The sequence below is a fragment of the Squalius cephalus genome (genome assembly GCF_949319135.1).
Source record: "Squalius cephalus genome assembly, chromosome: 11".
NCBI classification, from domain to species: Eukaryota; Metazoa; Chordata; class Actinopteri; order Cypriniformes; family Leuciscidae; genus Squalius; species Squalius cephalus.
This window is the reverse complement of record NC_137132.1, coordinates 13992079-14009706: the sequence shown is the minus strand read 5'-3', so window position 1 is coordinate 14009706 and position 17628 is coordinate 13992079. Positions and strand designations below refer to the sequence as shown.

General features: G+C 37.9%; 1 protein-coding gene across 4 annotated transcripts in view; it reads right to left on the bottom strand.

The window, feature by feature from the left end:
• Positions 1-6766: 6766 nt before the first annotated feature.
• cadm1b (cell adhesion molecule 1b) overlaps positions 6767-17628 on the bottom strand; it is a 175494-nt gene continuing 164632 nt past the window's right edge. For all 4 annotated transcript variants that reach the window (XM_079885268.1, XM_079885270.1, XM_079885269.1 and 1 more), the window contains 2 exons: positions 7743-7868; positions 6767-7666 (listed from right to left, as the gene is read on the bottom strand). In XM_079885268.1, coding sequence (XP_079741394.1) covers positions 7548-7666; positions 7743-7868 — 245 coding nt within the window. In that variant the 3' untranslated portion in view covers positions 6767-7547. The remainder of the gene's footprint in view (positions 7667-7742; positions 7869-17628) is intronic.

Sequence of the window (17628 nt, the reverse complement as noted above, 5' to 3'; positions counted from 1 at the left end):
GGATTGAAAATAATCCAAGATATTTTAAATGAACAAAGATATTTGCTTGACTGTTTTTCTACCCCCTCTTTCTACCACAATGACCATTTGGAGTTCCTAAGGCACAGAGGGGCTGATAGTGATCTAGGCCTGCAGGCCAAATGTTTGTACTTTGGGGGTCAATGAATTGTCACACCTTTAGTACAGTGGTGGGAGTGTAATAATCTGATTGGTCAGTTTGAATGTCTCACATTTGGGTTTTAGTCACATGGTCAAGGAAAGGATAAAAGAGGATTGTAACTGTTGCTCTGTCTCTTTGATGCTCTGGCTATCTTCTTCTCTGGGTCCCTTTCTTGGGGGCTCTTCTTTTCTTTGTCTCTCTCTATCTCTCTCTCTCTCTCTCTCAGGTAACATTTTTCATATATGCTGGGTACAATTAATAATATAAGTTATCATCATCTCATACATATATTTTGTAACTATTTTAAGTGTAACCATAACCATATTTTGTCATTAAACCTTTTCAATTGCAACTAACTAGTTTTGATTTGGTATTGACTTTGAAGTGCTACATATTGCAATACAATATCGTCACTATCTATAGCAACGCTCTCCCACAAATTTTAAGCTATTGTAACTGCACTTATTTCCGTCGTTGGTATAAGTGGCAGTGGGTGGTTAAAGACAAGAAATGTGCAGTTTTCTACCATCTTGCCAATAACGTTTCTTTAGTCATTCGGCAGTTCTTGCAGCTTGAACCACTGCAGGAATTCCACCCTTACAATTTCTCGCATCAAATGTTCTCAGAAGTGAATTTAGTGATGAAATAGCGTACAAAATTGTAGAAAAACGGCTTACTGTATTGACCTGCCTCTCCTTCCTCGAATGCCAAAATGAATGCTGGGATATTTCTGCCGTCAAGTTACCAACCGATGCATCCTCGGTAAAATGGGCGTGTCAAGAACACTTCCGGGATTTTTAACCGTTCTTTCCAAAATGCAAACTTGTGTATTGGGACAGTACTTGGGCAGCGACTGATGACGTTTCACAAGTCAACAAGAACACAAGTACAGACAAGAATGCATATTGAGAAACGGCCGTAGTGTTTATCAGCGCAGCACTGCTTTGTTTATGGAGGTTACCAGTGAAACTGCTGCATTTCTGCTGTTAAGCGCCACCTACTGTCAGCGAGTGGATTTACATTTTCATTCAGCTTGTCTGCCATAGACAGATAGGGATCCCAATTAACAGTATTGGATCGGGGGAGGGAGTGGTGTGGTTACCATCTCCCGAAGAGCTTGTTCCTCCATCCCTGGGTGGCCCGTCTCAGGGACGCTTCTGCTTGCGCTTGCCACCTGACCTTGTAGTGCCTGAGATGGGCTGGGCTGCCTGCCTGAGGCCGGCTCCACGCTGACGCCCTCGCCGACGAGTGCTTTGGCCTGGTGGACCTGCAGCAACGCCATGATTAGGGCGAACATGGACAATAACCATAACAATAAAAATACAGTTCGTAATATAAAATAATAGCAGTACACACCACAACCATAAAGCTGAAAGCACAGAGAAACAATATCATTGGAATCACTTTCAGAATGATTTTTTTTCCAGATGATGAAAGTTAAAGGGGTGGTTGATTATGATTTCACTTTTATAACTTTAGTTAGTGTGTAATGTTGCTGTTTGAGCATAAACAACATCTGCAAAGTTACAATGCTCAAAGTTCAGAGAAAAGGGAGATATTTGCTTTTAAAGAAATCGTTTTTTAAGGACTACAACAAACGGCTGGTAGGGACTACACGACATTCCTCCCGGGTTAGTGACATCACAATCCCTAAAATTTACATAAACGAAGATGGTTAACTCCACATCAGCTACATAGATTTAAAAATAAACAAAAGTTCAAAGTTTTTGACATTTTCAGGACACAAGCTGTTGTAGCTCCGCCCCCCTGTGCTGGGAGCAGCAGCTCATTTGCATTTAAAGGAACAGACACAAAAAGGGTGCGTTTTTGCTCACCCTCAAAAAGTGACAATTTGAACATACTATATAAAATATCTGTGGGGTATTTTGAGCTAAAACTTCACATACACACTCTGGGGACATCAAAAACTTATTTTACATCTTGTGAAAAGAGCATTATACCACCCCTTTAAGAAAAACATTGACAGCCAATCAGAAACCATCCTGCTTTAAAGAGCTTGGACATTTAAAGCAGCAGACGACAAAACTGATGCTAATACAGTTATTGTTATAGTTGAACTGAATAGTGAACAGGCCTTCACCATACATTGTTAAGGTGTGGCCACATTAGTGAAATTTCGACAAAATTTCACAGGCAATGTTAACAGTGTGATTTATGAAGCACTGCTCACACAGAAGTTGATTCTGGAAATCACCTCTGAGGCTCTTACAAATAATAAACAAGTGGTAGTAGCTCAACTATGAGGAAACTGTGTGGTTCTTCTATTAAGACCACATTTATTTCACCCAGGAGGATATTTACCACAGCACTGAAAGCATTAAAGTTATAACACTTGTATTTTGCGCTGACCTACCCTTTCTAAGAATTTATGACCAATCAATGAGCCTCTCAAGAGGAACTTCATGCATGAACTTACAGACAGCAACTGAGAAAACGTATATAAATAACTCCAGTGCTTTTTCTCATGGGTGTTTTTGCCTTTTCATTAGCTTGAGATGTTCACAGTTATGCTAATGAAATGCACTGGTAATTAATAAAGAGGTGTATGTGAAAATAATGCCACCAACACAAATGTATGCTTAGCAAGAAGGAGTTGATGCAGATGTTATTCACAGAATACGTCAGGGTCAGTCATCTCTGTAAAGGCATTAAAACAGATGTAACACTTCAGTGGCAGTGTTACACGTTACAGTAATTCATATAATTACACATTATATTTGTAACAAAATGTTGACATTCTGAAGAAATGAAAGTAGTAGTGTTAATGCTTGGAGGTTGCTAGGGTTTTCTGATTGGATGGTATAATATTTAAGGTTAGCGTTTTGTTCAAATCTTTAATGCTAAGAACGAGCAACATTAATAGTACTGCTTCCCTTAGCAAGCACTACTAATTATAATTGGATTAGGCGGATTAATACTTTCTTATTAGTCATAAAGGTTCTTAGGGTCCAAAAATGGAACAAAAGTGCAAGTCATCTAGCACTTCTCCTCATTCCAATGCAACACGAGCTCAATTATACACTAACACGCTGCTGTTTCTGCTCAGGCTTTTTCTCATGTTTCCCTTTTTGTAATTAGGTTTGGCACAGAATTTCACAACATATGTTTCAGCATTGCCAAACCACGAATCACGATAAAATGTGCTATCAGGTAATTCATCCTCAGCATGAAAAATTAAGACTATTTTAGTGATTATGCGAGGCAGAAATCGAATGTTTCTATATAAAGTGGTGTATATAGCACGTCCATGAACAGTGCTAATTGGACACTTCATAAAGGAAATCTGCTTCAGGGAACATATAAAACACAATTCAACTGTTGTTTGAACATTAATACCTCTTTTTTTTATTAAGACAGTACTGCTCCATTTCTGTAAAAATGTATTTTCATGGTCAAATACAAAGTGTAATCCAGAACATGTAAATAAGTTTAATTACACAAGAATACAAACTACAGAGATGAGACAACATATCTGACATAAAACCTGTGAAAACAATGAAAGACAGCTCTGAATAGTACAGGTTGTCTAAAAATGGAAAATGCATTGTAGATTCATATCTTAGATTTATTTTCTTTAAATAAACCTATCATCTGCTGTGACCCAACTATACAAAGTAATATGAACATTTACACAGTGCACAGCATCTTAATGCAAATAAAACATGTCGAACATGTTTTTTTCTGCGTGATTTTTCAATAATAATTTAAAGTCTTTTCTTTCAGATATATGGGGCATCACTTTTGCATTCTACCTGAGATGCAAAAAATGAATTCATAGACAGACCTGAGACGGCAGAATCAAACCTACATTGAAGGTGTGTTTGTGTGTGCATGTGTTTTTTTTCTTATTCTTCTTCAGGTTTGGGCAGTTTTAGATCATTTACCATTTAACTTGTGAATAATAAAATTAAAGTAAACAGCAAAAAGAAAGGAAAGGAGGGATTTGGCCGTAGATGTTGGTGGATCCGCTGTGGAAACTCTCACCATGACTGTTTGTAGCCCTCACTCCTTATTTGACATGTAAAATAGCATCATGCCATTACAATTACAGTATAATAATTGAGCAAAATGATATAGTATACATTTATGAATGACTTTTTTTTTTCTTTTTTCACATGCTTGGTGGTGCACAAAGTTAGCATTCTGTCATTGAATGTAGCAACAATTCAGAAGTTTGGAGTCGGCAAGATTTTTGATAACACCTTTTTTTAAAGCTCCACTTTAGATATTCTACTAATTATAAGTAACTTTGGAAATACAAGTCAACTAACTCTCATTAAAGTATTAGTAGACTGTCTGCTTAATATCTGCTAACACTTCATTTTTATTGTACCCCCCCAACAGACATATAAGTAACTCTGCAACTGTGTCAACTTATTCTATAACCTGAACTCTAACCTAGACCGTTACTAATAGTCCAATGAGAGTTAGTTGACATGTAGTTGCAAAGTTACTTATAGTTAGTAGAGTGTCTAAAGTGGACCATTGAAATAAAGTGTTTCTAAATTTTTTAATGGTTTTAAAAGTATCTTATGCTCAGCAAGGCTTCATTTATTTGATCAAAATACTGTAAAAACAGCAATGTAGTGAAATATTATTAAAATTGAAAATAATTGTATTTGAATTTAATTCCTGCGATGGTGAAGCTGGATTTGCTGATTTGGTGCTTAAGAACTATTTCTTATTATTATTGATGTTGAAAACAGTTGTGTTGCTTAATTATTATTATTATTATTATTATTATTTTTGGTGGAAACATGGTACATACTTTTCATATTTGAACAGATTGTTCAAAAGAACAGCATTTATTTGAAAAATTATTATTTTTTGTTGTAATTTTTGATGAAATTAATGAATCCTTCCTGAATAAAAGTATTAATTTCTTTAAAAAATATCGTATTGACCCCAAATTTTGAACTGTAGTGTATGCAATTTTTTTTAGGGGGCATCATTTAACTCTCATTTACTTGATTCTCAATCAGTTTAGTGTTGTAGGCATTCGAAACATGATATGTTTAAATAAATCTACTGTCTGTATTATAAAACCACAAAATTCTGTACAACATACAATGACAATCAAAAGGAAAGTTTCCGTATAACCAAGTATAAAGATTGGCATTAGCTACAAGAGCCTCGCACAAATATACCATCATTTAATAGCGTTTTCAAATCTAAATAATGCTCACCTGCCAAATAATCTCAGGAGTAACACTAAGAAAAAAGATAAGCAAACGAACAAAAAAAAAAAAAATAGCACTTAATAATACACAAATTCATGTAAACGCTATGACCAAACAATTTTGTCACAAGGACTTTACAATGTTGAACGTACTCTCAAAAATGCCCCCATGTAGTCAATCACAAACAATACGCATCTGTCCCGTTGTCTATAACACTGAACGCAGGGCCAAAGATATGAACAATGCCTGATATGAGTGTGATAAATCACCAATATATACTAACTCTACAATAACGTAATAATTTCACTCTCTATACATCTATAATGAGAGTGAAGAAACATTAGTGTCCCTGTGAAACTTCTCCAGCACATACATCAAGTGAAAATAAATCATGTTTGATGAGATGAACACAACATTCAGGACTCATTTTTAGAAACTATTGCATTATTGTAGAGTTATTACATTCAGTCTGGCATCTACACATGAGCTGGATTGAAGGAATCCAGAATAAGAGCTGCTAACCGAAACAAGAGGGCACAACTGTGAGTATGGCTTACAACATACAGGCTCCATCTATTTCATTATCACGAATATTTTTTTAATGTCACTATGAGAAGCGCACAGAAGCACTAACAATAGTTGGAGAAACTCACAGACCTCGACCTCATACTGAGCCTACTGAATGAGAACAGGCTAAAAATGAAAGCTATTTTACACTCTGATAGATATGTTTTGTTTCGTAGAAGGGGACATCTTTGTGACGGCCTTCCTGTACAGCTGAGTCAGGAGCCGTTCTGCTCTTCTTTGCTTTGGCATTCGTTTTTAATGCTTGGGCATAATTACAATAAATTAGTCTGTGAGTGGAGCTGGTTTATGGATAATGCGATACAAGCCGGAATGAATATCAACACAAGCCGATTATAATCACACACAATATATCTATGAAACAATTAGGGCTGTCAATCGTTTAAAAGTTTTAATAAAACCAACTACAACACATGCTGATGAATGAATCAGATTAATTCAAATGATGCTTTAGAAGACAACACTGTTTGTTTCATTTCCATATCTCTAAATATAAGTCTTATCATCCTGCAGTGTAATTGAGCTTGTCAATCTGACTTCTGATATTTTGTTGAAATATAAAATCTCTTTGGCACGTTACACCATGAGTACCACATTTTATTGCGTCCACTTTGAAAATCAAATCTCAACAAAAGTAAAAGAGAATTTTTTATTTATTTCCTTTTCATTTTGTTCTTGTAACAAATATCACAAATCATGAATTGATAAATACCATGTTTCTGCATTGCATGACGTTTATCAAAAGTAAAGCAGAACTTTTTTTATTATTTTTAATAATAAAATATTTTAATATTTAATATCTAATTTTTTTTATTTATTTATAAACGACTAGATAAAACTAAATTTAAATATTGGTCAGGGGGCATTAACGACGTTGATTGCATTTTTCTTTTTTCAATCATATTGAAGTAATGTGCTCAATTGACAGCCCTAATACTAACACAAGCGATTATAATCATATACAGTATCTGATAAATAATGCAACAGCACAATAGTGCTGCTGAATGTTGTTGGTCACGACAAAAATGGTTTGTATCATCTCTAACTCGTTCTCTGAGGAACTAAGGAGAGCAACAGGCAATTTGCCAAATAAATTACTTGGAACCAATCCATGAAAACAACCCAAGCGATCGTTCTGTGACTGAATCTTGAATCGAAACTTTGTGTGTGGCTTTCTTTCAGACCTGCAGACAGAACAGCATGAGAGAGAGCTTTAAGATGTGCTGGCAATTAAAACCAAAATGAAACAACAAAAAAAAAATGGGTTTGGACCGTTCGAGAGACAGTAGCTTGTGGGTGTCCTGATTAAAGTGGGAACTTCAGTAAGAACAGAACAAGGCACAAAATTCTTAGCAAATGTTTAAACTGAACAAAACCGGCCCCAGCAGGAGGTGTTGGATGGTGAAGCGGTCTAAAATTGAGCTCTCCTAGTGCTCTGCCATCCCACACCCCGTCCGTCTGGATGGCAGCACCTTCTTCTCACCGTCTCTTCAGCTGCACAGGTGTGAATCCAGCCTGATTGAATCCCACAACCCCTTCCTCCCAACCCAGCAGTCCACAGTTTGCTGTTCAGCACAGGAAGCTAGCAGGTCTAGTCAGAGTTAAATGTAGTATTCCTTCTTGTCATCCGAATTGTTGTGTCCACCCTCTGCGTTGATGATGGCAGTGTCGGCGTCCGCGGCGTCGTCCGCTCCTTTGGCTTCGTGGGTAAAGTAGGTACCTTACAAAAAGGAATACTTGTCATTTTCAAAACAAGCCAAAATCAAGCTAAATCCAGAGGCGCGTCTTTGATTTACCTTTGTGTCTCGCAAAATATCGTCCGAGAACAATCAGAAGACAAAGCATGGCGAACACAACCACCGCGACAACGCCGCCAATGACGGCGTGATCAATTTTCTGCGGCGCTCCATCTGCTCTTGAATCTATGTCAGAGAGAAACACAAACACAAAAAATGAAGGCACCCTGAGTTGTTGTCGGATTCAGTGCAAGATTCCCTGGAATAGGTGCTAAGTGATGTTGTTCTGTTTTAAATGAATTCATTAACGAGAGTTCATTAACAGTCGTCCTAATTCAAGCCTAAAATGTGATTTTTAGACACCTCTCGGTATATCTGACAGATGCTTTCACATCTAAATTTCCTGTAAATGTGTAAATTGCATAACAGAATTAACACATACTCAAACAGACTTTGTTTGGTTTGATCCTGAAACCACAGCTGTCAGAGGCAACACTGACCCTTGGGAGATAAAGTTGCCAGCCTATATGCTATAACTATAGATAGCATATACAGTGAGGAAAATAAGTATTTGAACACCCTGCTATTTTGCAAGTTCTCCCACTTAGAAATCATGGAGGGGTCTGAAATTGTCATCGTAGGTGCATGTCCACTGTGAGAGACATAATCTAAAAAAAAAAAAAATCCAGAAATCACAATATATGATTTTTTAACTATTTATTTGTATGATACAGCTGCAAATAAGTATTTGAACAACTGAGAAAATCAATGTTAATATTTGGTACAGTAGCCTTTGTTTGCAATTACAGAGGTCAAACGTTTCCTGTAGTTTTTCACCAGGTTTGCACACACTGCAGGAGGGATTTTGGCCCGCTCCTCCACACAGATCTTCTCTAGATCAGTCAGGTTTCTGGGCTGTCGCTGAGAAACACGGAGTTTGAGCTCCCTCCAAAGATTCTCTATTGGGTTTAGGTCTGGAGACTGGCTAGGCCACGCCAGAACCTTGATATGCTTCTTACAGAGCCACTCCTTGGTTATCCTGGCTGAGTGCTTCGGGTCATTGTCATGTTGGAAGACCCAGCCTCGACCCATCTTCAATGCTCTAACTGAGGGAAGGAGGTTGTTCCCCAAAATCTCATAATACATGGCCCCGGTCATCCTCTCCTTAATACAGTACAGTCGCCCTGTCCCATGTGCAGAAAAACACCCCCAAAGCATGATGCTACCACCCCCATGCTTCACAGTAGGGATGGTGTTCTTGGGATGGTACTCATCATTCTTCTTCCTCCAAACACATTTAGTGGAATTATGACCAAAAAGTTCTATTTTGGTCTCATCTGACCACATGACTTTCTCCCATGACTCCTCTGGATCATCCAAATGGTCATTGGCAAACTTAAGACGGGCCTTGACATGTGCTGGTTTAAGCAGGGGAACCTTCCGTGCCATGCATGATTTCAAACCATGACGTCTTAGTGTATTACCAACAGTAGCCTAACCTTGGAAACGGTGGTCCCAGCTCTTTTCAGGTCATTGACCAGCTCCTCCTGTGTAGTTCTGGGCTGATTTCTCACCTTTCTTAGGATCATTGAGACCCCACGAGGTGAGATCTTGCATGGAGCCCCAGTCCGAGGGAGATTGACAGTCATGTTTAGCTTCTTCCATTTTCTAATGATTGCTCCAACAGTGGACCTTTTTTCACCAAGCTGCTTGGCAATTTCCCCGTAGCCCTTTCCAGCCTTGTGGAGGTGTACAATTTTGTCTCTAGTGTCTTTGGACAGCTCTTTGGTCTTGGCCATGTTAGTAGTTGGATTCTTACTGATTGTATGGGGTGGACAGGTGTCTTTATGCAGCTAACGACCTCAAACAGGTGCATCTAATTTAGGATAATAAATGGAGTGGAGGTGGACATTTTAAAGGCAGACTAACAGGTCTTTGAGGGTCAGAATTCTAGCTGATAGACAGGTGTTCAAATACTTATTTGCAGCTGTATCATACAAATAAATAGTTAAAAAATCATATATTGTGATTTCTGGATTTTTTTTTTTTTTAGATTATGTCTCGCACAGTGGACATGCACCTACGATGACAATTTCAGACCCCTCCATGATTTCCAAGTGGGAGAACTTGCAAAATAGCAGGGTGTTCAAATACTTATTTTCCTCACTGTATACGTTAAAACGTGTGGAAAAGAGAGAATGCAAAAAGTTGTACCTATAATGGCCAAACAATACGGAAAAACAGCCAGTTTGCATTTTAAGGGCTGTCAGTTTGACACATTAATTGATTAATAAAAAAAAAAAAAAAAAATGTAATTGATTGACAAGTCTAGCATTTACACTAAAGTTCAAAGCTTTGGGATCAGTTGATTCTTTTAGTGTTTTTGAATCTCTTATGCTCACCAAGTCTGCAATTATTTTGATAAAAAAATACAGTAAAAACAGTAACATTGTGATCACAATTTAATTGTAACAAAATAACTGTTCCTGTGATGGAAAGCTGAAATTTCAGCATCATTACTCCAATCTTGAGAGTCATTCTTCACAAATCAATCTAATAGAAACATCTCTTGTTATTATCAATTTTGAAAACAGTTATGCCGCTCAATATGTAGAAAGCATTGCGGCCAGATTTATTTTATACAGGATTTGTTGCTATCACTTTTGATGCATCCTTGCTGAATTAAAGGTATTCATTTCTTCAAAACAACAATAAAAAAGAAAAAGAAAAAAAAGAATTAATCTATATATATATATATATATATATATAATGTATATAATGGTTACCGTCATTAGAGATTTTTTATTCCTTATATTATGGTATTGGTCAATTTTATTCTATAATATTAATATTTTTAATTGTTTAAGCTCATTTCCCCTATTTTTACAGATTACCTTTGCCATCATCTAATCTTAATTTATTAATCTTAAAATATTAATCTTTAAAAAACACTAATAGTTTAATAGCACTAATCCTTAGCAAATCTCAAAATGAATATCCATTTTTCTTACTGTACATGATGTCCAAATTCACTTAAGGCCATGTATAGTGACGTATTTTAGCTTTTAGTGTTTTATTTTTTTATTTATAAAAAAAAAAAAATGAACAGAATTTAAATACTTGTGCAGTCCTGTAGCAGTGTATTATTCATTGTAGCTTTTGGTACCATGGTTCATACGATTAAAAACATGCATTTACAGAGCTTCGTAAGAGAACAGACAGAAAATAAACCCTGCACATATTCTAATTACACATTGAGTTTCCTGATGAAGTGCCTAGCAACCAAACCACAAGAAAGAATGTAGACCTGAAAGCAAGGACTGAAAGTGCCTCAACAGAACCCAGACTATATATTTCCTTCAATATTACTCATTCAGTCTTGTAATCAATAGCCTTTCATCAGGCATAAGAGCGATTAAGGGTGCCCTTTTCCATTTTCAGAATCAACACCAGCTAAAGCTTTAGTGACCAATCCCCCGTTTTTCCATCAAGCCTCATCTAACCTACCACCAGCATTTCTTTCAATTTAATAAGAACATGTATGGTGCTCTAAATCTAATTAGCCTATACCTAGCACATTACATGTCTATGCCGATGACGGTGGGCAAACAAGATCTTTTGATAAAGCCGTTTCTGCCCGCAGCAAACCAACAGATCCAGCCCAGCAGGAAGACACAGCCTACTAAGATGCCGCTTTGATATGAGCCACAGAGATTTCTGCATTGATATAGGACAGGGAAGCCCTGCATTGCATCATGTTGCACCAGAGGCACCTCTCCTGGCTCTGGCAGCCTGTTCCCAGGGCTAATTAGCATGAGACTAGGAATGAACACAGCGGAGAGGAGCACTGTCACATTCATTCTCTCTGCAGTGCCGCCCCCTCCCGCTCTCCGCCCCTCCTCCCACTCCTGCTTGACACCAGCAGATAAATTAGCTGTCCAGGGGCACGGATATCTTAGCCTTCGAGAGGACATTTTGGGCTGAATACAATTTTCGTTGCCTATAAATCACACGTGTAACGGAAAGCTCATGTATGTTAGACGCTAAAGACGTTGATAGCAGCGCTCCACCTTTTCCTGACCACCGTTTCGTAATGTTTATTCTGGATTTGGGAACCATGGGGTCAAACGTGCCTGCCTTAAACGGCAAGCAGCTCGCTTTACAAGCCATTCTCGTGTTAAGCAGACAGTGGGATGCGATTGAGATCATATACGTTAGAGTTTAAGGCGACGACGACAGCATTCCACCTTTTCATGACCTCCCAACCACCAATCAGCTGCCGTTTCATAATGTGTATTCTGGACTAGGGAACCACGGGGCCAAATGTGCCTGTGTTAAATGGCACGCAGCAGGCTTTACAAACCACACTCGTGTTAAGCAGGCAGTGGGATGCGATTGAGATCATATATGTTTGCGTTTCAGACATCGACAACAGCATTCCATCTTTTCATGACCTCCTGACCACCAATCAGCGGCTGTTTCATAATGTGTATTCTGGACTTGGAATCCACTGGCCCAAACGTACTTGTGTTAAACGGCACGTGGCGGCCTCTACAAACCGTGCTCATGTTAAGCAGGCAGTGGGATGTGAGTGGGATTTATTGGGAAATAAAGAGGACTTTTGCCTGATTTACAGCGGGGTGAGGCAGGGGGAAGACTTGTGCACTGCTGCAGGGCCAGAGAGCTCATGTTTTATGAGACTCATTCTGCATCTGTGCTGAAGTGACTAATTAAACTGCAGGCAACTGTCATTGCAGCAGCTGCGGACCAAAGTGAAACGGCTAAGCTATGGAAGTAAAATAAGGACTAATGTCTTTGAAACAAAAACGCATGTTGATTTAAACTTATTGGAAAAAAATGCATTGCATTAAGAGTACTTGCATTGTATTTTCAGGGCTTGCACTTTTGGGTGCTGAAATTCAACAGGGTTGTATATTTAAGCAGTGAATATTTCAAATGAAAACATTTCATACACACTTTCATTCGTATTCACCTTCCGGACTTCAGTCTGTTCAAAAATACTACCTATAATATGCGACAGGCGATTTTCAGTCCATCGTATTTTGCTTTAAAAATTCACTTTGACAAATTCAATGGTTCAAATTCAGCAGAATATTCCACACTGCACATCCGGGAACTGTAGGAATAGCGGTAGAGTACCGATGCATTATTCCCATCTGCCGTTAATCACATAACCAGTACGTGGTGCAAGCGGGTGATGACGAAGACCAAAACAAAAGGTAGATTCATTCATTCACAAAAACTGATTTACAGAAATGTAGCAAGCAGTAAGTACAGTATATGTTATGATTATCACGGTCAGTATGTAAGAGAGAACCATTTTTTTTTCTCTCTCTTAGAGGCGAATATTTTGAGAGAAACACCGGCTGGATGTACATTATCCTGCTTATTACACGGCTACTTGCCACATAATTAAATAATTAGACATGAAATATTGATCTGAGTTGAAATATTTTATTAGGTATTTAAACGCAAAGCTTCCACGGAGAGAGCAGTTTCAGCGGCAAGTTCAAACTAAACGGACATTTAAGAGATACGGTATATAGTCATTCATATAACTTATTACACAGCATTTCGCCACATAAATAATTATGGGGATAAGATATTGATTTCAGATTAAACTGTTTGAAAATCGTACCTGTGTGTACAAAACAATAGTCACAAAATGGCAGCAGCTGCGTTTGTATGAAACAAGAGAGAGCGAGTCCACGATACTGGATGGCATAATTAAATAACTGCACACAAAATACTGATTCGACTGAGTTTTAATATTTTATTAGCTCACCAAATGCAAAACTTCCATGAAGAAAAACCGTTCCTAGCAGGCGTATGGCATCTCTTAACCCCTGTGTACATGTAAGCAACATTCTCAGCTGCAAAGGAGATATAATGTTATTCCCCCCGACGCTGATGTGCAGAACAAATATTACACCTTACTTTGTTTCCTGAACTTTATATCATGGCTTGTGTGGCGCTGTGCTGCAGCAGTGAGGTTGCCCTGATACATCATACACTCCAGGATTCCCCCCAGTTGTGTGATTCTAAAATGCTTAACCTGAAAACGCTGGCTTACTGGACTAACGGTGATATAAAAAGACAAAACTCAGTCAATATGCACCTTATTGATGCCTATATACAGGCAAGCCCTGAAAATACAATGCATTGAAATGCAAGCAGTGTTAATGCAATGCATGTTTTTTTCAGTTAGTGCAATTTAACATGCTTTTTTGTTTCAAAGACATTAGTCATTATTATACACCCATACCAAGTTCTCGTGAGGGAAGACACGAGAATATGAGGCTTACGCGTGACCGGCCGATATAGAGTCTTATAGCCCTTCTGTCTATTTCTGGCATTTCCTGCTAAAAGGTACTTTAAAAAGTAATCAGGGAAATCTTCAGGAACAGAGCTCGCAAATCTGTTCGCTGGTCCGCTTTTATTGGATTTTTAAATCTAGATTCAAGTTTCCACACAAGTCATTCCCTGGAGTTTCAACTCAGGGTTTCGAGAGAAAGGCACATTGATGAAATGAAAACGGAAATTTCTTTTTAAACAAATCACAGCTCACCCAAGGACACCTAGGCGAAACAATGTGGCTAAGAAACGTAAATCACACAGCATTTGACTGAGGCATTGAAAGAGAGATTTTCCACAAGCGAGAAGATTTATAAAGAAAAAAAACATTAAGGAGAGGTTGAACGTGAACTCATTCGGATTCGGGCGAGAAAGGGCCACAGTCCCGGGGTACAAAGAGAGACCTTTCCAAACAAAGATTGGACCCTGAGCATGTGGAGCCTTTGAAGCATGTTTTCCTGATAGACTCTCTAAATTGAGCTAGCAGGCCACAAGGGTGACAAAGACATTTTCTACTATCTGCGACTCAGTGAGCAAAATCACATTCACATAGCGAATGCAAAGCGCTGCCAAAATATGCTCTAAAATCAGCCTGCTACAAGCCACAAAGCATATGACTGGTGACATTTTTCCCCTGAATTGTGTAGATGGAATGATAAATATGCCAAAAGTCCAGAGCAGACATCTACAGTGTGTCGATGAGAGGCCCTTTCATATCAAACTCGAAGCCATTCAGCTTTTCTGGGTGACTTGCTGCACACAACTGACTTGGTTTGTAATCACAAGGAAACATTAGTCAACTTCAAATAATAAATCATTTCCTTTGCACCGCAATCAAAGCGGAAAACTCTCGATCGGAGAGAAAGACGCTTCCATGCGTTCCCTTCCCTAAACCGCTCATTGGGTCCTTTACGTCAGAAAGGGGGGAAAAAAAACATAAGCTTTGAACCAGGGAGACTGTAGAGGTGTCTTTTACTCCAAATGAAAAGAAGTGGCATCTTTGATAAAATCAGCGTAACTTATTTTGGCACCTCGCCGCCTTCTGAGCTATCTTTGGCAATAGGACTAAAGAAGTGTTGAAGTTATAGCGTTTCAACAAGTATTGGAGAACTTCGCACCTTCATTGTATCCTTCTGTTTCTGACTTTCATTTGGCATTATGCTGATGCATTATTACTGGGTGAAAATATTCTCTTTAGCACTGTTGACAGGCGAAAAGTCTCAAGCAAATAATCATTAGACCAGTTATAGACCACTTATAGAAACAGTCTTCAGTCTTAACATAGTGGTTGTGTTTATGCAACTGGCCCCTGATATCTTTCCAGAATTTGAAGACATGGGCCTCACAAACACTGACAAACCCAGAGACTAGTTCACGTTCTAACTGTAGCAGCCTGCAAATGCTTAAACATGCCTTTCATGGTCCACTGACACCTAAGCTGCGACATGCAAGACAGCAGAGTGTGAAAAATCCAGTTCATCATCTACAAATATCAAACGTCAAACACCATCATATTATGCTTGTACAATTTTTTTTTTTTCAGAATACATGGCATGGATTCATTCTAGGTTTCATCTTGTTGTTTTAAGCTGTGCAGTAAACAGAATGTCTTGTTGCTATGGTAAGCAAGTGTCAAACAAGGAAATGTAAGTGTGAATATCTACACAAAATACAATGCAGAAACAGTACACTTATCTAATTAGATTTGACAAATACATGCACAAATTGTGAAATAAATCCCAAGTAATGAATTCAGTGTTACTGGCATCACAATATGTGAAAACAGCTTCAAAAAGGAGAGTGGCATGATTGCCTTTGCGCGTACCCGAAAACAAAAACCCCACAAGTTTTTGTACCGCATATAATATGCATAATTCATGATAGGGCTGTTAAGGAGGGCATGTGGGAGGTGTATTCCACATCTGGTTATGGCCTACATCATGACTAACACACAGCCTCGGATTACCCCACCTCAGATGAGTGGGTTATAACCCACATTCAATTCACTGCCTGACTGCTGAATGAGGGCAGGACGAGGATGGGAAAGTTCAGTGACTCAATGTAAAATGTCGACACGTTTTACTTTTTTAAACTCATTGTAATAAGTGCTAGAAATAAAGTTGAAGCCACAGGGATCATCTCAGTGAAGGAGAGTTTCTGCGCTCAGTATAACTAGAGGATCCTCATAGATAATGTAAGAGCTGCAGTGCTGTTAGATCGCTGATCAGTGTTGAAGAGGAACTAACTAAAAGTAGCAAGTTGAGTGAAGTTAACTTGATTTTTTTTTTTTTTTTAAGAAGCGCCAAGTACCCTCAAATCCTACACTGGCTTGGTCTTTGCTAGTTTAGGCTGAGTATAGCAAATTTACCAGTCCGTCCAGTTCAAAAGAGTCCAAAAACATTAGAAAGTAGTTCATCTTGACCAAAAATCACACTCTCTCTTATGTAGCATTAACTTCATCCTAATGAATCGATTCATCCTAAACTCTCTAATAGACCATTTGGGTTTTTGCCAACAGCGATGACGTGTTTTGCGGAGCCTCCCTGGTGGCACAAAATGACAGTTCTGCAGTGGCAGTCTATAGAAGCCAAGAAATAAAATGTCAAAAGAGGAAAAAGGTAATTTCGAGTTTATATCTCACACTTCTGAGAATATATCAGCATTATGAGATATAAACTCAATATTCTGCCTTTTTTCCTTTCAAATTTTCACAATTGTGATAAACTCGCAATTGCGAGGTACGAAGAATTGTTAAATAATGTTATAGGTTTAAATTTTATTTATGGAAAATGTTATAGGTTTAAATATTATTTCATGCTGTTGCTGTAAGGCTAATACATTATGCCTCATAAACTTCATATGTGAATATTATGTAGATCTATCAAATTCGTGCTGTAATTTGTAGGGTAACAATCGCATCAGTACGGTCTGTCCATTTAATGGCTTGCAACCATAAACATCTGCGTTTAGCTTAAAATTGTGTCTTTGACCACATTCCAATTCTGAAATTCAAAGGCACAACAAGACGACTTTTCTCTTATTCCGTTGTTTTTCGACCGCTTTCCTCAACTTGTCACCGCTGTTTTCCTGCCACCACATTGCGAGCTCAGCTGCAGTGACTTAACTGTGACGTCTGCTCCCAAATAAACATCCTAATGAATCAATTCATCCTAAACTCTGTCATATGTAGTACTAAACAGTCTGATTCATTTTAATGAATCAATTAACTTAATTCAATTAACTTAATTCAATATTTTTTTGCACTCAGCTATATAAATTAGTTTCTGTATTTATTGTGATTTAATCTGTTCAAGTCGGATTTGGTCACCATAATTAAAGGCATTCATGTATTCACTTGAATTTTTTTGCTAGAAAGTATATAAAAACTATAAAACTATATTATATATAACTATAAAAACTTTATTAAATATATTACATAATGTAAAAACTGTTATTTTTATATATATATATAGCTACTTTTTGCTAACTTGTAGTGTGTAGTTACTACTGTTTCAAAAGAGTAGCTTGACTTTAGTTGAACCACTTTAAATTATAAATAGCTTGTAGTTTG